This window comes from Myotis yumanensis, unplaced genomic scaffold, assembly GCF_028538775.1.
Source record: "Myotis yumanensis isolate MYYU_CA2020_CCGP unplaced genomic scaffold, mMyoYum1.0.hap1 SCAF_10, whole genome shotgun sequence".
NCBI classification, from domain to species: Eukaryota; Metazoa; Chordata; class Mammalia; order Chiroptera; family Vespertilionidae; genus Myotis; species Myotis yumanensis.
Genome location: NW_027223761.1, coordinates 42,938,014 through 42,961,605, shown reverse-complemented (window position 1 = coordinate 42,961,605; position 23,592 = coordinate 42,938,014). Strand labels below are relative to the sequence as shown.

Sequence of the window (23,592 nt, the reverse complement as noted above, 5' to 3'; positions counted from 1 at the left end):
ATTTTATTGAGAGGAAGGGGGAGGGATAGAGAGTTAGAAACATCAATGAGAGAGAATCATCGATCAGCTGCCTCCTGCACACCCCCTACTGGGGATGTGCCTGCAACCAAGGTACATGCCCTTGACCAGAATCGAACCTGGGACCCTTCAGTCCGCAGGCCATCGCTCTATCCACTGAGCAAAACCGGTTAAGGCAAGTGCCCCTCTTCTGATGTGAAATCTTTGGTAACGTTCAGTGAGAGGTGGATTCAACTGAGATGTTCAAGAGTGTTGGGTGAGATGGAAGAGTGGCATGGAGTGGAATAGAGAGGATCCTGTGAAATATCTGAGCCCTGGTCATCCTCGGATCAGTGTGATTGATTTCTATTGCATCCATCCCATTAGGAAGACCCTTTCATCTCAGCCACCTCCTGAGGGTTCCCCAGGACAGGGGAAAGGAGAGCTGCAGGGCTGAGCCATGGCCCGGAGCAGCCTTTACCAGCATGTTCGGGTGAGTCACATCCATCTTGAAGGGAGTATGCACAGGGTTTCCTGCTAAGAAGCCAGGCGGCACTGAATGGTTGGGGTCCTTTTGTAGTTTCCTCTTGTATAAGACAGAAATATTCTTACCTGACATAGACTTTGTAATTTTATTTATTGATGTTTAACTTTCTGATTGACAGTTTTGCACAGTGTTGGTGGGAAAATGGAAACATTAGCAGCTGAAAAAAAGGGGTGAAGTTGGCTCATACTATCTCAATAAGGAGGGGGGAAGCCAACAGGAAAAGGAAACTCTTCCTATGGCGTCAAAGTAGCCTGAGAAAACTCTAATATCACTTGCCTTCTTCCGGCTGAGGAGGGGCACCAGCCAGGGTGCGCCCCTAGCTCCAGATTTTGACTCTAATACTTTTCTCCTGGAAGAAGAGCTAAGATTCAGGAAAGAAACAAACTGCTTCCATCTCTTGACGTAGGAAGCATTTCAGACTGAGCCTGGAAAATCCTGTCATTCATTCAAGAAAGCAAGAACGCATTTAGAGAGATACCTGGGCAGCACTCACAAAGCCAGAAAGGCCAGCCTAAAAACAGGGCTGAGTGGCCGGAGAGGGACCTACATGAACCCCACAGAAGGAAACAATGGCCTCAGCGAATCAGAACTAGTCAAGTCTGTTAAAAGAACTGTGAGCTCTTTTATTAATCCTAAATAGTTAGAGGGAAGATTTCACAAAGGAACTAAAAGTTGGCGGTACAGGTGCACACTAGGGCCCTGGCTCTGCTTTCAAGAGAGGAGGTTGTGGTGTCCGCAGGTCCTAGGCGATTTGAGCTCCAGTCGGGATGATGACCGAGGTTTTCTGAAACAGCAGTCTGGGGAAGAAGGTCCGTGTGAAGTGTAGCACTGATGACACCATGGGGACCTTGATCGCAGCACAAATTGGTACCTGTTGGAACAAGATCGCACTAAAGAAGTGGTACACGATTTTTAAGCACCACATTTCTCTGGGAACTATGAAATCCATGATGGGGTGAACCTGGAGCTTTAGTACCAATAGAGCAGAATTCCTTTCCCCTGCCCAGCCCTCTCCTCCCTTCACTCCCCCCCTCTCCCCCCAGTATGGATGCTTGTTTTTAAAAAGTCTTGTTAAGAAAAATGTAGAAGCGGGAACAAAAAGGTACACGGTAGTTTGCAATATTACGGATTTAAAGTTTTACATATTGATCAGCCCACACTTTGCGAGTCAGGCGGTGGTATTTTGGCCAAACCCCAGAATATAAGCTATAGGAATAGGCTTAGGGGAAAAAGAAATCCTAGAAAGACACAGGTAAAACATGGGAAATATTTATAAAAGGCAGGCGGATGCTTGTGGAAGGTGGGAAATAATAGTAGAAAGTGAGGGTAATTTGTTAGATGAGGCAGAAGTGCTGTGGGAGATGGAAAAATATAAGTAAAAGGTGGAGAAATGGTAGGTGGGCATTAGAGCAGAGAGGAAATCTGTATTAGAAGGAGGATTGCATCAAGGTTAATTAATAGAAATAAAATGCAATGTCAGTAAACTCAGGTTATCGTGTACAGGTCACCAAGTCCTTCTGACGGGAAGGAGAGAAATTTGTATACTGCTTGGGAAAAGTGGGAGCCAGGCTGAACAAGCTAAATAAAAAAAAAAGTACAAAGTCAGTTAAGGTAAAAGAAGGAGTCAGAGTAACAGAAAAAGAGAACAGTGGGTTATTAAAAATAGACTCCTTCCAAAAGAGGATAAGGAATCAGAGTTATGTAAAACAGGTGCAGGAATGAAAAGAAACGGATGTGAAGGTTTGTCTAAGTTTCGTGGTGTCTTAGAACTAAGTAGATATACACCAAATGCAAGCAAAGAAAACAGCCCCTGCCAGAAGGCAGAACCACAGGACAGTGACAAAACAGACAGGTTGGCCTAACTTCAGCAGCTGCAAGATCTCACGGGAAGAGAACATCCAGCGCTCATATCATGGTGACCGGCAGGCGGCTAGTGTCCCCACTCAGCTGGAGTAAGAGGACACGTCTGTTCTCCTAAAGAACCCCCTGTCCACAGAAGTCACAAGGGAGGAGCTCGTGTGTTCAGAGCAGGACCCCATGCCTCCTTCCGTAGGGCCGAGTGGGAAGCCCAGATGTGCATGCTCGGGGCAAGAGCTCACATTCCTCCTCTCCTGATCACTTGCAGCTGCTGCATGACTCCCTGCCTTGGGCCTATCAGGATGAGTCTCACTGGGCCCCTTTGCTTTCAGCATGTAGCCCAGTCACCCAAGTCATCCTCATTCCCTGCTCTAATCCCCATTCAGCTATACCTCACCTTTTCTGACCCTATCTGCCATCACTCCTCGTCTCCTGTGCCCTGGAGCTCAAGGTCATTTATCTAGAATATTCTGTATCCTCACTCTTTTTTTAGGAATGTGCACTTCATCTTCTTGCTTTGTTGTGGAATTCTTGTCTGAGGATATTGCTTTCTTTGCAATCCTCTCAAGAGATAGTTGCTTGCTCTCCTACAGCCCTGGTATCACTGGGCTTGGAGGAGAGTTCCATGTTCTCCTTGTTCCTCATTGCTTGTCCCAAATGCCCTCGCTTCCATAACACGAAGGGACTATATTATCTACAACCCTCTGGTAACTTGGGAGTAGCATTTCTACTCCCCTCCCCCATGCTTTGAAGATTTTAGCTCCTGGATCACTCTCTCCAACACTCCAACATCATTCGTGGGGACTTCCTTACCTACCTTGATGGTTATTCCAGTGCTCTGGGCTCTAAGTTCCTTGATATTTTCTTCTCCATGAACTTTTTGTCCATTCTATCTAAGCCATGCCCTTCCATGGTTATATTTGAGACCTTGTCATTACAAAAACTTCAATCCCATCACAATTTCAATTTCAAGTATTTCATTCATGTGTCCTGACCACACCTCTTTCCTAACCCAGAATTCCTAGAGCACAGAGCCAGCTTGAGGCAAAGCCTATGTGCTGATCCCTTATTGGGAAGAAAGCAAAAGTGAGGGAATAGGGGTGGTCAGGCAGGGAAGTCAGAAGAACACCTGCAAGGTGGTGCTTTACTGAGCTGGTACCTTCTTCACAAGAATATTCAGTGGGGTTGCTCAGAGAACCCCTCCATAGAAGCCATGTGGAACCGTCACATCTAAAAGCAATTCATCAGGGGGAGAAGAAGAAAGCCATTTATCTGTGGAGAACTTCCCTTGTTCATTCTCTCATTGGTCAAAATCCTCTCCACTGGATAGTAATTCCTTATGACCTGCAGGTTGTATAATTGACCACTCTGGGAAGTCGCTAGAGAAGCCAGAGGCCCCTGTGTCCAGTCAGGTCAGACCTGGTGCTGGAGCTGCGGTGGTTCCTATGGCAGTGGATGTGATAGAAGCTGTGCTGATGCCTGAACCCCAAGGGGAGGCTGAGGAGATCAGAGCTGGGAGATATGGTGGCCAGGGCTATGGCCACTGGAATGAAATAATCCATTCCTGGAGCCAGTCTAGCCAGAAAATAGGGTAAGTAGCTTGGGTCCCCAAGAGAGGAGTGGGCAAGGCAGGCTGAGCATATCTGGGGTAAAATTAACTGGATCTTGTACAAACATTACACCACTTAAATCTGTTCATATCCATTTATATCTGAGTCTTATGTGAGAAAAAAAATGTTCTCACTTATTCCCCAGGAGGGAAAAGTTTAAATCCAATTCTTCAAGCTGATGGCCAATTGCATAATTTTTTTTACAAAGAGGCTATGAAATCAAGTTGCATTCCTTCGTTACAGCTTTGCCTAGGGTCATAGTTGATATTCATCCGTTCCCTGCTCTACCAGCCATTCCAGGTTTTCCTCTCCCTCAGTCAGCACATTGGCTGATCTGGGTTACTTGCCTGGTGGGGTTGTCCAGACCTCAGCCCCCTTGCCTTGCTCTTGTCAGGCCATGGTTGCTGCAATTACCCATTAAAAGTTGTCACTGGGCAGAGAAGCACCAAGAGATGCCCCCTGAATTCCAGACACACTCTTTATCCATTATGAAATGGATACTATTTTATACTTACTATTCATGTAAATCAGGGTTGACTACCCTGCCAGGACTGTAATGTCTTTTTTGTCTGCTGGTCCACTAGCATGAGGATCCCAGAGTGGCCAAACCACAGTCACAGCCTCAAGTTCCCTAGTGGACATACACCACTGCACACACATACACACCCCCACGGACATGTGTGCGCACACAAATAGGAACTTGTCAAAGCCTAAGATTATGGGACAGGAAACATGAGTTCTACACAGGTCATTGGGAGTGATGGTGATCAGGGTCTCCTACTTCTACCACCTTATGGTTGCCCAGACCTATGTATTCCACTTATTGAGGAAACAAAACCCTCCTCTTCGCCTGCATCACCATAGTTAATGCATTCCTGAGGGAATTGCGTTAGCACTGCCAACAGAGCTTAAAAGATAGAAGGTAGTTATTCCTCCTACAATCCCATTTAATTTGTCCTTTTGGCAGATGCAAAAGCTTAATGGATTTTGGAGAATGACTATGGGGTATTAGAAAGGTAATCAGGAGGTAATCAGATACCGAATTCAACTTCAGCTACAACCTGGATATGCTATCTTTATTGGAGCAAGTCAATATAAACCGGGGCATCTGGGAAAGGTTTTCTTTTCAGCCCAAAAGCAATCTGCCTTTATGTGGCATGACAGCTGTATTCCTTTATCCTCGGGGCTATGCCAACCTCCTGCTCTCTGGCATAATATAGCCTGAGGGGACCTTGAAAATTTTGATAGTCCACATAACATCATGTTGGACTATTACATTGATGACAATATGTTAATTGGACCTACGCAGGAAGTAGCAAGCATCCTAGATTCCTTGGTAAAACGCATGCATTCCAGAGAATGGGAGATAAACCCATGTACATTCAGGGATCTGATGCACAGATGAAGTTTCTAGGGATCCAATTGTCTAGGGCGTGTTAAAATAGAGCTTTTGTTTTATTTTAAATTTAAAAAAATATTTTTATTGATCTCAGAGAGGAACAGAGAGGGAGATAGAAACATCAAAGATGAGAGAAAATCATTAATTGGCTGCCTCCTGCATGCCCCACAACCCAGGCATGTGCCCCGACCAAGAATCAAACCGTGACCTCCTGGTTCATAGGTCGACACTCAACCACTGAGACACACTGGCTGGGCTGAAATAGAGCTTTTAAAACGAGGGGCAGATTGCTTCACATTGCATTGACCATCTATACTAATAAAAGGGTAATATGCTAATTAGACTGGATAGACCGGATGTCATTCCGGACATCCTTCCTGACAAAGTCGGGGCCCAGCCCAGAGGAAGCCGCTCGCAGTTCTGGGTGCCTGCGGGAGGCCCGGAGGGAGGGAAGCCTGGGTCTGGGTGCCTGCAGGTGGCGAGAGGAGGGAAGCCCAGGTCCCAGGTGCCGGAGGAAAGCCGGTGCCGGCAGCCGGGGGAAGGAAGGCCTACTCTTGCATGAATTTTCATGCATCTGCCTCTAGTCATAAATAAAGAGGCACAAAGCTTGGTAGGCCTGTTTGGATTTTGGACATATACTACATTGGAACTTAGTGAGGCTGTTTGGATTTTAACATATACTACATTGGAGCATGTTGCTAAAACCCATTTACCAAGTGGTCCCTAGGCTGCCAGTTATGACTGGGCCCCAGAGCCAGAAAACACTGTGCAGCAGATCACAGCTGTTCACGCTGCCCTGCTGCTTAGGCCTTGAGATCCAGCAGACTCAAGTGTAAGGGACGTGTCTGCAGCAAAAGAGACTGTTTGGGAAGCCTCCCTCAAACCCAGTAGAAGAATCACAGTGCAGACCTTTAGGGGTTTGAAGTAAAACTATACCCTTTTCTGCTGCCTATTCTCCATTTGAAAAGCAAATCTTTGCCACTGGGCTCTGGTAGAAACTAAATATAAAAAAACGAAAATATTAAATGATGATGTAAGCAGGTTCCTGCTTGAGGTGGGATGCTGTCATCTCAAGATGAGTGCGCAATCACAAAGAACTGTCAGCCACACTAATGGCTCAAGTCAGAGGTAAGCTAAGGAGATGCAACACCCGGCACCAGAGGCTCTGGGACAGTCACTCCTTGCATCACTGAGATCCCCTTGCATCCCACATGAACTCCATTCTGTTAAAGATCGTAGCCAGTGCAACCTCGATAAAAGATTTCATAGACAAGGATTATTGGAACAATCTACAATTCTGATAGTTGCCCTAAGATGGCAATTACAGTAGTATTATCTTTCTCCTCTATCCACCCCCATTCAAGGGCTTCACCTTATCTAGTTTGCCTGCGTGGCAGGACGACTCAGACCTTCATCCCTCAGGAGTCTGAGCTCTTGGTTGCCTGGCCCTTGTCAGGCGCTGGTTGCTGCAATTGCTCATTCACCGTTATTACCAGGCAGGCAAGCACCGAGAGACACCACTGAACCTCACTGTTAGATATTTGCATTGCCCTCATTTTGTGACAGCTACTCTAGCTCATCTGGATAATTAGGATCAATCATTCCCAACAATATAGTCATGTTTCAGAGCCATTATTAATGTTCACAGAGTGTTTGTTTGTGGGAACATAACTTTTCATTTCTTTTGGGAGTGGAACTGCTAAGTCTTATACTATATTTAAATTTATGGGAAACTGCCAAACTGTTTTCCAAAGTGTCTGTACCACAGCAAAGGGAATATAGTCAATAATATTGTGATAACTATGTATGGTGTGGGATGGATACTAGACTTATCAGGGTGATCACTTAGTAAAGTATATAAATGTCTAACCACTATATTGTACCCCTGAAACGAATATAATATTGTAGGGCAACTGTATTTAGAAAATAAATAGATTTTTTTAAGTAGCAGCATTATCTTAAAAATCCACAAGGTGTCAGTGTTTCTATGTGAGAAAAAATAATGTGGTGGTCTGAGATTAAAAGTACTCCCACTAACTGATGCCAAAAATTAACCTAAAGTGAATTTGATATAGAAATAATAAAGATTTGTTGATTTAATTGAATAGGAAATATATGCACATGATACAAAATTCAAAATTGTATACAGTGAAAAGAAAAGCTTTCCCTCTCTCCCTACTTCTTTCCCTCATCTCTCAGTCCCATTTCATTCCCCCTTCCCCCAAGGACAGCTATTTTTATTATCCTTCCAGAGATATCCTAAATATATGTGACCACAAAAATATAAATATGTATATGTTTTCAAATAATACCAGTGATTATATACAATACATGTGTTCTGTGCCTTGATAGGTTTTCTACCCGATATGCCTCAGAGTGACCCCTTCTGTGGCCTGTCTGTTCATTCTCTTAACAGAGGCTTTTGAGGAGCAAAAGTCCTTCAATTTGATGAAGTTCAATTTGTCTTTTTTTTTTTAAGTGGCCCTTACTCGAAGTCACAAAGATTTTTCTCTATATTTTTTTCTAGAATTTTAGGTTTTATATTTAGGTCTATAATCCATTTTGAAGTCATTTTTTTGTATATGGTGCAAGATATGGATCATTACCATTTTAATTTGCACATTTGTTATTATAGATGTTGTTGAGCATATTTTCATATGTTTAAATATAATTTGTGTTGTGCTTGTTTGTTTGTTGTTTTCTTGTGAGCTCCTTGGTCAAGTCCTTTGCTGGGGGCTGCTAAGTTTGGACATGCAGTTTGTGAAAGTGGAAACTGAAACCTGGCCGCACACTGCTCACCTGGCCACAGATACTGCGTGGGGGCCCCTTTTTCTAATTCACCCCTTGGGAGCCCCATTCTTTACTGTGCACAGAGGTGTTGCCTTTGTCCATTTATCTTCTGTATTCCAGGTCTTTTTCATATTTTGTAGGAGTGCCCTTCACCACTGTGATGCAAATATATCTTTTCTTAGCCTATCGTATTCTTCACTGTTCATGACATTTCCCCATCAGAATTGTTTTTTGTAGAGTCAAATATACCAATCTTTTCTATTGCGGGTTCCGAGTTTTGTGTCATGCCTAGAAAGTTTCCCTACTCCAGTTATTTTTAAAAATTACTTTATGTTTTATTCTAGCATTTTTCTGCCCCCCCCCCCCCCCCCACACACATTTAAATTGTACTTCTGATTTAGTATGAATTTATTTTGGTGAAAGGCGTAAGATATAAATCCAATTTAATTGTTTCCCCAATTTGCCAACCAGCCGTCCCAATACTGTTTACTAAATAATTCATCTTTCCACCACTTACATAAAATGGCAGGTTTATCATAAATACAATTCTTATTCTTAATGTAAAAAGTAGCTATGTTGCTCTGCCCAGAGGCCACATGCTACACTCTGATTCTATGGGAAAGACACAGATGACAAGAAAAGAAGGTGATAAGAGAATTTTTTAGCAAAATATTTTCCAAGCATGGTTTGGATTAGAGTCCAAGATTATTACATTTGCAATATGATACAAAAAAAAATCTGTTGCAATAGCAATAACCTTGATCATCAGGAAAATATTAAATTATATTCACTATTTTCTATTTGTTATGCAGGAAAGTGTGCAATGTTTTTGAGAAAAAATGATGCAGAATATTTTCACACATACCCCAACACACATACACACACACACGTTTCCTTCCTCAGGAAAGCAAACTCTGTAATGGCTAAACCTTTGGGCTCTGAGTCAGACAAAACTGTGAATACTAACAGTATCTAACTCAAGGGTTAATGTAAGGATTAAGCGAGCTTGTTCAAAAAAGGTGCCTGCCTCAGAATAAACAGTCAATATTCAGTAGCTACTAACTTCTGTTTGTGTAAAGTGCTTGGATGAGTTTATACTGATACCCTTAATTCTAATCCAATACCACAAGGTTCATTTAGCATTCTCTCTTTCCTTATTTATAATTTCTTCCTCCAAAAAAAAGGAAAACCCAGCTCTCATTATCTATGATTTACTTATTTGTTTAAAAGTGTGTGTTGTTTTGTTTTTCAGGGAAGTGTTTTCTTCAGAAGCCTACAGAATGATCTCTGACTCTACTCCAGAGGTGGGTAACCACAGAAACTGCATTCATTGATCCTTCACTTTCTGCCTTCTCCTAAACCCCACTCCAATATCCCCTAGTCACCTCATTATAAAGTAAATGAAGCTGGAGTTCTCTGTCCCCCAACCCAAGTGCTAGAAGCTCAGTGCCAAGGTAGGGTAACTGAAACTTGATATAAATTCCTGCTTCCTGTGTAGACCAAAAGGAAGTCACCCTGAGTTGAAGATCTTTTAAAATGTTAGCAATGTGGTCTAGGGGTTTTTGAGTTGGTTATTGAAGATCTAGAATCCACTCTGAGTCCTGGCTGATTCTAATAGTTATTCCCATACTTCCCACTCAGCCAGACACGGTCATTTAACCTCTCAGTATTCCCTACCAAATGCTGATAGTGATTTAACCCTGCCTTGCACCCCTTATGGATGTTATTTGTGAAAATCAAATGAGAGGATCAATGGGTCTGTACTTTGAAAATTATGCGGTACTAAGTAAACTGAAGGACCTCTGGAATGTGTCTTCAGCACATTATTACTGGTGACTTTTACCTAAATACTCAGATGTACTATCTTGACTCACCTGGTAGTGGTAGCTCAGAGACCACTCTTCCTGCTCTGACCAACCCTAAATTGGAAGGCAGAAGTATTCTAAGAATACAGGGGAAGGGAGGCTGGTATAGTGAATAGAGTGGCTAACAAGACAGAATATTTTGGGAATCTCTTAAAATAGGGAGGTCAAAATGCTTTGGCTATTAAATAATTTTAAAATATGTATTCATTTATTCAACAGCTATTTGCTGAGTGTCTTAAAAAGGGAGGAAGAAATGAGAAACTCCATCCCTGCCCTCAAGAAGTTTAGAGTAAGAGCCCTGGCCAGTATTTCTCAGTGGTTGGAGTGTCAGCCCGAGTTCGGAAGGGAGGAAGGTTAGGTTCCCCATCAAAGGTCAAAGGCACATATCTGGCTTTTGGGTTCGAACGCCAGCCCTAGTAAGGGCACATGCCAGAGGCAACCAATCTATGTGTTCTCTTTCACGTTGATTTCTCTCTCTCTCTCTTCCCCCTCCCTTTCACTCTCTCTAACAATCCATGGAAAAAATATCCTTGGATCAGGATTAACAAAACAAAACAAAAGTTTAGAGTAGGGAATCCAGTGCACCCCTAGAGTAGGTAGTATGATAGTCTCAATTTCTTGAAGACCTACTGTGAGCAAGGGATGGTGGTGGTCTACCTATTATCTCATTTAACATAGGTCTAACATGTTTTCTCATTTAATACATGCAACTGTCTTGAAGGTAGGTATTATCTTTGATAATAATGAGGAAATCAACAATCAGAGAGGTAAAGAAATTTGTCCAAAATCACACATGTAGTAAATGCAAGAGTCAAAATTGAAATCCAGGGCTGCCTGTACTCTAAATCTCATATTCATCCCCCCACGATAATAAGGTAAGAGTAATCCATTCACTGACGGAATATTTACTGAGAACCTTTTTGTGCCAGCCATTGTTCTGGATGGAGTGATATGAATGAAAAAACAAAGTCACTATATCATGGATAAAGACAATAGAACAAATACATAGTATTTAGTACATTAGCTGGTAAATGCTGTGGGAAAAAATTAGGCAGGATAAGAAGGATAGGGAGGGGGGTTGCTATTTTATTTTATTATATTTTTAATTAATTAATTTAAAATATGGAACGCTTCACGCTTCACGAATTTGCGTGTCATCCTTGCATAGGAGCCATGCTAATCTTCTCTGTATCGTTCCAATTTTAGTATATGTGCTGCCCAAGCGAGCACAGAGATTGCTCTTTTAAATAGAATCCTCAGGGAAGGCTCTGATAATATGAGGTTTGAGTGGAGATCCACAGGAAGTGCCCGAGTAAGAGAAAAGACTGGCAAGAGGAGCTTCCGCCTTTGCCTGCCTGTGAGTTCAGGCTGAAAAAAGAGGGTCAGGATGCATAGGAGGTGTTTATGGAGAGGATTGGGCTCAGACTCAGAAGACTTGAGCTTTATTTAATTTATTGACAAATTATTTCACTTTCGAGCCTAAATCCCCTTCCCTGTAGTTGGAAATAATCCTTGCCCCAGCTTCAGGCACGCAGCTGCCAAAAGGATAAAATGTGATAGCCATGTGAAAGCCCGTTAACAAATAACACAAGTGAGAAAGCAAGACTAGGTGCCAACTTTTCAACCGAAAGGAAGTCTGTGTAGGAATATACTAACAGGAATTCCTAGTTCAAGTGGACCCATCACCCTAGACATCTTTTTGAAAAGCTATCTCAAAAATAGACTAAAATAAATAAGCATACGTTTCATAATAAGTCTCTGCAGAAGATCCCTGCTTAAGTTACACTACTCAGAAGTTGAATTGTGTGTTTGAACTATACTCTAGGATTCGCATCTTAATCCCACGCCCCCGCCTAGGTATTTGCTTTTTTTTTACCACGCCCCCTGTCAGAACTCCATTTCCCAGCATGCCCCGGGCTCCTGTAAATCGGCAGTCATTGTGACGCAAGTGCCACAGCTTTCTGGGAATTGTAGTTTATTCGTCCTCCAGTTGCGGGAAGCTCTAGAGCTGTGGACTACCACTCCCGTGAGGTAGTGCGGAATTCCACCCTGTTCGCGGCGTCTTCGAACGCGCCGCGGCAGCCATGTTGGACGTGGCCAGCACAGGGGCCGGCACCAGGGGGTTATCCAAGCAGCTGTCACGATGCTGGGGGCCCTGGTGTTGAGGAGAACAGCGGTGGCGCCGCGGCTCCTCCTCCATCTGCGTAGGTCTCCATCACTCGGGAGCCACCGAGGTCCCTCCGGCCGGAGTGTGACCACCGGGGGCTGCGGGGAGCCGCAGTGGCTAAGGGCGGCCATCGGGGGGCGTCCTGGAACATCGCTGGCCTCGCTCACCCGAAGAGGGGCAGCCACCGGGGGGCGCCACGGAAGACGCACGGAGACCCAGTGCCTCGCAGCCGCCACATGGGGACGCCTTCCTGGCCCCGAAGACACATTCCCCGGACAGAACTGCTGGAATGGGGTCCCCACCAGAGGCAGACTGGGCATGTGGGCCCTGGCCACGGCGCTGGTGGTTCACTGTTACAGCAAGAGCCCGTCCAACAAGGGTGATTATCGGGACAATCGGGTCCAGGAAGGGAGAGGCGGGAGGAGTGTCTTGACTGTCTTTGGAGGGTGGGAGTTGCTTATAGCTTTAGAGCAGCAGAGACACTCCTGGAGGGACCCAGACGTCACGGGGGTAGAGTTTGCACTGGGAGAGCTCGGTGCCTCCGAGTTGCATCACTTCCAGCGTAGTGCCGCCTCCCTTCTTTGGGCATCACTTTGTCCATCTGTATAAAGGGAGCATTGGACTAAACCTCTAAAATTAGAGCGTGGTCATTTAATTCTCGAATATTCTGCCTGGTCCAATTCCTCTTTTAAGAGGTCTCGGGAAGAGAAACTGCGGTGTGTTTTGAGGGCAACCGCTAAATGGTTTAGAGAGGTTTACCCCCTCAGATGGCCTAAGAAGGGAAAAAGACTTGGTTGCAATGCCAGCTTTGCCACCACTCATCGCTTGCACCTCTCTGGCTTCAATTTCCCCACTTACACAGTGAAGGGTTATTTCTCAGTACTTTTACAGTGCTGTTATTTTCTCTTTCTTGGCGTTCAGCAGCCTGGGTCTGTCCATCAGACTCCCAGCGTTTTGCTATGCCTGGTCTCAGGCATGAAGAGAGCTTGCCATGTGGGCCAGTTGGCAGGAGAAGGAAGACTAGGAAGTTGGCTCTGTAGGGACCCAAAGCAACCATGGGGGCTGGCTGACCCAGGTCGGCATCTCACCTGGGTGCATGGAGCTAAGCAGGTACTGGGAGAGCAGTCAGAGAGCCAGACATGAGTCCAACTACTCAGGGTCTCAGTTGTCCCTCAGTGGGGGAGCCTGAGGCATGGTGTTCATGGATGACATGCATTCCCAGCTCTGAGACTGGAGTAAGGGGGGCTGCCCTGACATCTGTTTACTCAGCAGCTGTAAAGGCAAGGCCTTGGACTGGGAGTAAGGACAGCTGGGGCCTTGTTTTGGTTCTCCCTCTAACTCCCATTGTGACTTTGGACTCTTGCTCCTCCTCACTGGTCCTCTCTTTCTTCATCCTATAGTATGAGGATGTTGACGTAGAGCTCTAAGGGCTCTTCTAGCTTAGGCATGCTATGATTCTATCACTTTCAGCAATTTTTTGAATACTCTCAGTGTATCTAGTTTTGGGCACAAAGTTAGTTAAGGAGACATTGCAGGCAGTTAGGCTTGTCGGTCTGGTGAGTGGTCTGACTATGTGTAGTTGGGGGATCAGAGGACCAACAGAGTCAGGAAAGCTTTCCTGGAAGATTGGAGATCCCTGGAGGATGGGGAAATTGAATTTGCATTCTGAAGGCTGAGACAAGAGATGAGAATGTCTCACTGTGATCTCCATGAGGTTTTTTCAGGTTGATACCAGCTCCTTTCTTTAATACCTTCACATTGTCCACCATAGTGTTGGAACTTAGTAGGTACTCAGTAAGTGTGTCTTGAGTTGGATTGTATTCCATGCAGAGGCTTCAGGGAACAAGGATGTGGGAGTCACACATTAGCATGGTGTGTGCAGGAGCTAGCAGAGTGGCCAGCCTGGTTGGAGAACAGGGGGTCTTTGGGGTGAAGTGAGAGCAGATGGAGTGGGGCCTGCATGTCATGCAGGATGGTTTGGAATGTCTCCTTAGGCCTTGGAGGGCCATGAGCTCAGGGAATGTCCCGAGGCCAGTATGTTTAGAAGTATTAGGGGGAGGTGTCCCAAGTCTTGCCTTTTAGAAGTGCTTGGGGGCTCTAGACTAGACTTTGTGGCATGTGAACCCCAGCAAGGAGACCAGAGTCCACTTACCAAAAGAGATAATGACCAAAACCATGATCATTTCCAACCATCTGACTTGCTGGCTACCCTGTCCCCTGACTTGGAGTTGTAAACTCAGGCCCTCAGTGCAGTGTGATAGAAACTGTACCCTGTAGGAGCCAGGAGGCCTGGGTTCTAATCTCGGCTCATTCTTCTTTTCCTCTGACTTTGCAAAAGCCAATTCTTTCTGCAGAGTGAGGGAAGAGAAAATATAGCCATCTCTGAAGAAGGCTTGTTTCTCTTCCAGCTGGGGGCTGTCTGGGCATGTGCTTAGGGAAGATAACCAGGAAAGACCTGGCCCTGTAGCCTGTGGTTGGTGGGTGGAGGCGCTAATGTCTGAACCACAGAACTGGTTTACATATGCTCGTTCAGGTGGCTCTATTATCTCTGTTGTACAGATAAGGAAACTGAAGCTCAGGAGATTAGCTGAGTTGGCCAAGTGGTACAACAAGTAAATGGCAGAGGTGTGGTGGGAGCCCGTGTCTGTATCTCTAGATCCCGTTTTCTACGCTGCTCCAATGCCTCTTCCTGTTGCAGTGGGTCAGTCTCTAGGCTGGACTGAGAACTCTCTGAGGCAGGACTGGGCATGAGTTCGTCCAGTGTTCATTCAGTAATGGATCTCAGAACCATGCTGGGCACAGAGGACTCCCCAGGCACTTGGTATTTGAAAAAAAAAAAAAGTGCTTCTGTTGTCTTTTGAGATTTGTTTCCAGTCAGACAATTTTTCCTTGTGGCCACAAGGTGGTGCCAGCAGCCTGCAGGCTGCCCAGGGGAGGCCAGCTTAGCTTTTCTGCCAGGTAATTCCTAAAGATCTGAACCCTGTGCTTTGGGTCTCGCTTTGGTGGGCTTGGCACTGGGGAGTTTGTAGATTTTCCAACCATCATTTCATTTTCTCAGGGGTTTTATTGCCTCTGCTTTACAGTCAGGGAAGCTGGGGTCGAGAGGGAAAGGGGCTGCCACAGCACATGGTGAGTAGGGGGGCAGAGTGTGTAGGAGCCAGGTTTCCCAACTCCTGGTTGGCGCTCTCTCTGCTCTCAGAAGGGCCCACACCCCTTCCTGCTCCTCCCCATCCTGACCCTCCCTCTGGATGTGACCTATGACATCAAGATTCAAAACTAGGCTAAGAAATGAGTTAGAGAGAAAGTGGGCAAGGTAGGGGAATGACTAATAATGATAATCATGTAAAACAGAGAGCTTGATAGCTACTAGTAGAGGGGAGTGAAGGAATTCACACAGTGAGCATTTTTCATTCACTGGCAACACTTGTGCTAGCCCTGAACTGGGATCACCTGTGTGATGAGAGGAGGTAAGAGTTTGGCTCTATAATAGATGTGGAAGACAAGTTGTTAACATGTGGGCATGGGATGATTAGCCTTCTCTTTACCTACAGGCATACCTTGTTTTATTGCACTCACTTTATTGTGCTTCAGATAAGTGTTCATTACAAAAAAAGAGTACAGCTCACTTTATTGCGATGTGTGCTTTGTTGCTGTGGTCTAGAACGGAACTCATAATCTTTCTGAGGTATGCCTCTATCTTGGCATCATTTCTCTTGTTAAAGCCCATGTTTCTGAAGTGCTTCTACTTTCACTGTTTTACTGGGCCCTCTAAGCTGCCTGGATGAGTAGGTCTGACCAGTGCCCTGTCTCTCTACAGATGCAGCCCTGATGGAAGCTGCTCGAGCCAACAATGTTCAAGAAGTCAGCAGGTGAGTGTCAAACCCCAGGCCTGTTCTCCCCCACAGAAGATGGCTGCCTTGGAGGAAATCTCACACTAAGCTGGGAATTAAATTCTTTAGTCACAGAGTCACTTGGGCTTCCTTCTGGAGCTCTGTGTTTCCTTTCTTCTGACCCCAAATGCTCCTGAATCCTTCTACTATTTTGTTCTTCACAGGGCATGTTTGGAGTCCCCTTTGCATCCTATGGGTTCTTCACTGAATCTTCTAATTTGTTCTTGTTTCTTTGTAGAACTGGCCAGGTGTTAGTGCTTGTTTCCTGAATGGGTGCAGGTGGGCACCCATGGGGAGGCTTGGGGATTTGGGAAGAAGCTGGAAGATACCTTTCTGACAGGTTTTCTGGGGCTAGAAAGGCCTGGGTGCACATGATGGGCCTCTGCTCATGGGCTGATTGCATTTCTCCAGTCTCCCTGCTCAGCTGGGCCCCTTATGACCACTGGCCTGTTAGATCTGAGGCTTGTTCTTGGGCAGGGGCAGGACTCAACTCAGAGATCAGCCTGGTGCCAGGAGCAGGGCAGAGTCTGTGTCCAGGATGGATGCTCAGATTGGGCCAGCATAGGGTATCAGTATGAGACTAGGGGGCAAGGGTTTTATTCTTGATGAAACTAGTGGCACTAACTGGGCCTAATCTTGGCCTTTTTTTTTTTTCCCCTTTGCATAGAATTAGATGGCCATAGGACACTCCCCCTTCCATACTGCTAGGTCCACATTTTAGACAGGAAGTCTGGTGCTTGGGGTGGCTAACTGTGCACCCAGTTCCACATACCCTCATGTCCTTCCCCACTCCAGCTGCCTGAACATACGAGGAAATGTTGAAAGGCAGCTACAGCCCCCACCAAGACTTACTGCTTTGATTCCCTTTCATTTTATCTGCAGCATTATTGATTCCCAAGGGTGCTTTTGAGTATTAATGTTCAAGGCTTAGTTTTTAATAAACCACTTTTGGAAGTATGAGCTGGGAGTTGTTTCGTAGCTTAATAAATATGATAGAGCAATAGTTTAATAAACATGCAATGATGCATCTTAAAAACGGAGCACAGATGTCAGCTTGTTGTTATAAGAGCCATTCATAACTGCAGGCTGTGCGTGGCATCTTCATTCCCCCAGAAACAGATGAGCCTCGCTTCCTTCAACTGCAGTACCAGGGAGGGGGTGGGGGTGAGACTGGCCAAGCCCCCTCCTCTCAGGCTTGTGCTGACCCTGGAATCACCTGTTGGTAACTGCTAAGGGCTGCCAGGCTTCTGCTTTTCTCTGGCAACCCACTGTAGGCAGCGCGATTGCAGAGCAGCTGTGCTGTGACTCCACCTTTCTTCCATCAGCCAGGCAGGCTGAGTTTGCCCTATCCCATCGAGCCCCCATGTGTTGATTATTTTAGCTCTTTCGACATTTTTCTAAAACAATTAATCACCTGCCCAAAGAAAAGAAAAAGTGATGGGATTTATGGTGCATGTGTGATTCAGCAACATTCATTCTTGTCTTTGTGGATTTGACCTGTAGGGACCTTTCATGTGTGTCTCCAGTCTCTAGCCTGCTTTTCCCCTGCCTCCTCTTGCCCATCTCTCTTGGTTGTGATGACTCAGAATCTTTCTTCACCATTTGTGTGGAACCCTGCCCTTCAGCATGACAGTCTCCCTCTTGCTCTCCCCCCTCCTTTCAGAAGCAGAGAGCAGGGGACAAACTGAGCAAAGGCAGGGGAAGAAGATGCTGGCTTGGTGTCATGCTGCTGCTGCTAAGGTGGTGTTTGTGCAGAGTTGCAGGGTCGGGAAAGAGGGAGATGATTTGAGAGAAGCTGGAATGTACAAGCTCTGGAATGCCCAGGAAGGAGTTTCGAATTTTTATCTTATGATCACTGGGGAGACATGGGAAGTTTTGAGCAGGGAAATTGCCCAGTTAGGGTCATTCAGAAGGGTGAATGAATTGGGCAAGGGCTAAAAGCAGATCTGTTAAAAGGCTGTTTTAGTAAGATAAATTCAAGGTGATGAAGGCCTGAATTAGGACAGTCTTCTCCTTCTCACCCCAGGCAGTTCCTGCATATGAATGAATGAGTGCACCAGGGGTCCTCACACTTTTTAAACAGGGGGCCAGTTCACTGTCCCTCAGACCGTTGGAGGGCCGGACTATAGTTTAAAAAAAACTATGAACAAATTCCTATGCACACTGCATATATCTTATTTTGAAGTAAAAAAACAAAACGGGAACAAATACAATATTTGTATTTGCATGTGGCCTGTGGGCCATAGTTTGAGGACCCCTGGAGTGGACCTTTGCTAGGCGCTAGAGATGGGTATGTGTGTGACCCTGGCCCTGGTTTCAAGGAAACAGACATGTAACCTACCAATTACAGTTATTCCTGCTAATAGAGCTAAGCCTAGAGGTGAGGGTGAGAGTCAGATCATCCTTGCTGGAAGGAAACTTTCTTGAATTCTTACAGCAGGTCTTTATTCAACTTTTCTATGACCTAGACTTTGCATAGGTGCTTCACACGACTTAATTTCTTCCTCTGCCTGTCCTAGCCTTAGCTTTGCCCAACAGACCTGCCTATAGCAGGATAGAGTCATTCTCAATTAAAAACCCAAAACTTACACAGTTTATGCATGGTTGGGTCACCATGTGTATGATCAGTGTGGTCAGTGATATAGTATTTGGAATAAAACTCAGATCTGGTGAACAATATTGCCCTCTACCCTTCTTTCCCCTTGACTTCTCTGTGGCTCTGTGCTGTGTGTGTTTCTGCCTTGATGTTCCCTTACCATCCCCAGACCCAGAGCCTTGGGAGAGCTCTGGATAATGAAGGGCAATAGCCCGAGGCTCTTCTGCTCAGGGGAGAGGTGCTTCATTCTCTTCTTAAGGGCATTCAAGAAGCTATAGATCTTGGTCCCTCGGCCCTCTACTTTCTGTTCCTCGTCCTCTGCTTAAATCTAGCCTTCTAGGTTCAGCTCAAGTGCTGCGTTCCTTGTGAGACCTTCCTTGACTCCTCTCAGCTGGGTATGATCAGCGCTTCCTTTGCCCCACACCACCTGGGCTGGGAGAAAATGAGTGTCATCTAGGAAAGGATGTGCCAGCGTGTAGGAGAGAATCCTTTTCTAGAAGCGAAGTTGGAGGTTAGGTGAGAGAAGTAGGGCTGAATGTCAAACAGGAAAACCAGCGAGGTTCACATGCTGACTTAATTAGGAACAGGTCAGGAATCCTCATAGAGTTTGAGATGATCAAGCCAAGAGCTCTGGATAGATGCCCTGACCTGCAGGTACTATTGACCTGCTTTATGTGGAGCTAGGTAAATGTGTGTGGTTTGGGCTTGCCTGGCTAACGGGACAGGGCAGCATCTGCCACTTGCCACACTCTGTTCTTTATATTAATAAGTTTGTAAGCCAGCCTTCACCTTAAGCCACTGTATTGTGTGCCTCCCCATGGCAGGGACAGTTAGTTCCCGTATTCTTTAACACAGCAGAACTCAGGGAAAGTTGCTTTTTACTGACTTTTCTGAAACAGGCAGCCCAGAGTCTAATTTCCATACTCCCATTGGCTATATCAGAGGGAGGCTGGATCCCTTCCTCTTCCCTTCTTCTCTCTTCCTTTCTTCCTTCTCCAGGGGCACTTAAACCTTGTGTATTCAGCTCTTCAGAAGTGAAAACTGGTCCTGGATCCTGTTTCACCTGTCAGCAGCATGAGCAGGTGGCCTGTTCCTGGGCTCAGCCTAAACCTGAGCCTGGCTTCTAGACTTAGGAACTATTCACCCGAAACCAGGGCACAGGGTAGACTGAAGGCACATCTGTCCAGGCTCAGGCTGAGCCATGTGAGGAGCTATCAGGGCTGGGAGAAGTGAGGCCTCCTGTTCTTCCTCTTCTAAAGGAGATCACATTTCTTTCAGAACAAACTTGGGTGAAAGACAACACCCCTACCCATTTCCCTTCTCCCGGCAGGGAGCTGGGCCTCTGCTGAGTCCTTAACTCGGGTGTTTGTCAGACTCAAAATTTTCATTTTATTTACTTACTTATTTATTTATTATTGATAGTATTACAGATGTCTCCCTTTTCCTCCCATTTACCCCCTCCTGAGCCCAAATATTTTCTAATGAAGAAGCCTGATGGTATAAAACCTGGACTTCAGACTGCCTGCTCTTTCTCTCCAGGATTTATTTGTTCATTTGACAAAATTTACTGAGCACTGGCCATGCTGGGTCATATGCTTGACACGCGACAACTGACCAGCCATGATTCCTGTCCTTGAAGAAGGAGACTAGGGAAGACTATAACAACATAGTATAGTCAGTGCTGAGAGACAGGAGGCCAAAACATGCCCCTGACCAATCTGGGGGACCAGAGAAAGCGTCCTAGAGGAAATGGCTCCTAATTAGAGTCTTAAAATATCAGTTGGGCTTAACAAATAGAAAAGGGCATGCATTCCAGGCAAAGGGGTCAGCATGAGTGGTATCATCAAGGTAAGAAACAGCCTAGGAGGTTGTGTGATTGAGAGGGGGAAATTACATACTGTTGCTGGATCACATTCTAGCCTAGGAGGGACTGGGGATAGGTAGGGACCTGGTCCTGGAGGGCATTGTCCATTTGTCCCACAGTTGTTCATCTGTCTAGCCTGCCTCTGTGCCTAGCCCTAAATTGAATTTGTGTCGATGGCAATAAAACGAGGAAGGAGAAGCAATCCCTGCCCTGGAGGAACTCACTAACCCCCTTCCTAGGTGAGGAGGGAGCATCTGAGTAAAATATTGAGAACCAGTAATACAAGGCACACATTGCCTAACGTCTATGAGCCTAAATAATTAAATAACATGGAAGATGATAATGCCTATAATGCATAGAACTGTAGAGTGTTTAATAATAAAATTATTATTTCAACCAATATTTATGAGTGCTTATTAGGAGCTAGACATTAGGCTGAGTGCTGGAGATATAGTAGTGAACAAGATTGGTTCAGTCCCTGCCCTCTTGGTACTTACAGTCTAACTGAGAGCTAGATGACTGATTATGCAATTATAATATGTATTTCAAAATTAGTACAATTTGTCTTTTTAATAAGTGGTGCTAAAACAACTGGATATCAATGTACAAAAAAATGCAATTGGAGCCCTACCTCACCCATACACAAAAGTTAACTCAAAATGGATCATAGACCTAAATGTAAGAGCTAAGAGTATAAAATGCTTAGAAGATGCCGTGGCTAGTTTGGCTCAGTGGATAGAGCGTCGGCCTGTGGACTGAGGGGTCCCAGGTTCGATTCCGGTCAAGGGCATGTACCTTGGTTGTGGGCATCCCCAGTCGGGGGTGTGCAGGAGGCAGCTGATCGATGTTTCTCTCTCATTGATGTTTCTGACTCTTTGTCCCTCTCCCTTCCTCTCTGTGAGGAATCAATAAAATATATTTAAAAAATAATAAAATAAAATAAAATGCTTAGAAGAAAACATAGGAATAGATAAGTTGGACTTCATTCAAATTAAAAACTTCTGTGTTCAAAGGATACCTTCAAGAAAATGCAGACTGTTCTATAGAATGGGAGACAATATTTGCAAATCATATATCTGATAAGAGATTTGTATCCAGAATATATAAAAAATTCAATAATAAAAAAGATAATCCAATTTAAAAATGGACAAAGAATCTGATTAGACATTTCTCCAAAGAAGATATTCAAATGACAAATAAGCATGTGAAAAGATGTTCAACATCATTAGTTATTAGGGAAATGCTAATTAAAACCACTTCATGCCTGTTTATGATGGTTGTAATCAGAAAGACAGGTAATAGCAAGTGTATGAGGATGTGGAGAAATTGGAACTGGTGGGGGTGTGAAATGGTATTGACTGCTTCAGAATTCAGTTGGTGTTTCCCCAAAATGTTAAACATACAGTTACCTTATGATACAACAAGTCTGCTTCTAGTATACCAGTATATACCAGTACTTGTACATTTATGTTCATAGCAGCATTGTTTTTTAGCTGCATTATTCATACCTAGAGGCCCAATGCATGAAATTCGTGCATGGGGAGGGTCCCTAGGCCTGGCCAGTGATCGGGGCCGATCTGTGGGGCGACTGCCGGGGCGATCGCGGGGGGCGGGGGGCGGGGACTGCTGGCACCTGCCCCAGCCTGGGGCCTGTGGGCTAGGGGCAGCTCCTGCATTGAGCATCTGCCTCCTGGTGGTCAGTGTGTGTCATAGCGACCGGTCATTCCAGCGGTCGTTCTGCTGTTCGGTCAATTTGCATGTTAGGCTTTTATTATATAGGCTAGCCCAAAGAGAGAAATAATTCCAAAGTCCATTAACTAATGAATAGATAAATAAAAAACATGATATAGCTATTCAGTGGAGTATTATTCATCAATGCTAAGGAATAAAGCACTGATATATGCTACAATATGACTGAACTTTAAAAGCATTACGCTAAGTGAAAGAAGCCAGGCACAAAAGACCACATATTATATTATTCAATTTATATAAAATACCCAGATAGACAATCCATAGAGACACAAAATAGGTTAGTGATTGAAGGGACTGGAGAGGTTGTGTTTGGGAGGGACCATACCACACTGGTTCTGTAAACCATGTTAATGATATTTTTATTTTTACTAACAGCAGTGGGTAACCATTGAAGAATTTTAAGCTGGTGTGTGTGTGTGTGTGTGTGTGTGTGTGTGTGTGTGTGTGAGAGAGAGAGAGAGAGAGAGAGAAAGAGAGAGAGAGAGACATGGTGACATGATTTAGATCTGTAATTTTATTTATTTTTAATTTCATTTTTCTATTACAGTTTACATTTGATATTATTTTGTATTCGTTTCAGAGGTACAGCATGGTGGTTAGTTAATAATACTTTACAAAGTATCCTCCAACCCCCCCCCCCCCCCCCAATATTTCTAGTATCCACCTGGCACCATACATAGTTTATTACAATATTATTGACTATATTCCCTATGCTGTACTTTAGATCCTATGACTATTGTTACTACCAATTTGTACTTCTTAATTCCTTCACGTTTGTCACCCAGTCCCCTAAGCTCCCACTCCTCTGGCAAACATTAGTCTGTTCTCTGTATCTATGAGTCTGTTTCTGTTTTGTTTGTTCTTTTATACTGTTCTTTAGATTCCACACATAAGTGAAATCATATGGTATTTGTCTTTGTCTGACTGACTTATCTCAGCATAATACCCGCTAGGTCCATCCATGCTATCACAAATGGTAAGATTTCATTCTTTTTTAATGGCCAAGTAATATTCCATTGTATATATGTACCACAGCTTTTTAATCTACTTGTCTTTTGATGGGCACTTGGATTGCTTCCATATCTTGGCTATTGTAAATAACACTGCAATGGACATAGGGGTGTATATATTCTTTCCAGTTAATGTTTTGGGTTTCTTTGGATGTATAGCCAGATGTAGAATTGCTGGATCATAAGGCAGTTCCATTTTTAATTTTTGAGGACCTTCCATGCTGTTTTTATAGTGGCTACACCAATCT

General features: G+C 44.7%; 1 protein-coding gene and 1 pseudogene across 2 annotated transcripts in view; one reads left to right on the top strand and one right to left on the bottom strand.

The window, feature by feature from the left end:
• Positions 1-11,181: 11,181 nt before the first annotated feature.
• Positions 11,182-11,295, bottom strand: LOC139019196 (U6 spliceosomal RNA; annotated as a pseudogene).
• Positions 11,296-12,157: 862 nt separating this feature from the next.
• Positions 12,158-23,592, top strand: part of CLPB (ClpB family mitochondrial disaggregase) — a 159,162-nt gene continuing 147,727 nt past the window's right edge. For both annotated transcript variants that reach the window (XM_070425556.1, XM_070425555.1), the window contains exons 1-2: positions 12,158-12,611; positions 16,050-16,101. In XM_070425556.1, coding sequence (XP_070281657.1) covers positions 12,209-12,611; positions 16,050-16,101 — 455 coding nt within the window. In that variant the 5' untranslated portion in view covers positions 12,158-12,208. The remainder of the gene's footprint in view (positions 12,612-16,049; positions 16,102-23,592) is intronic.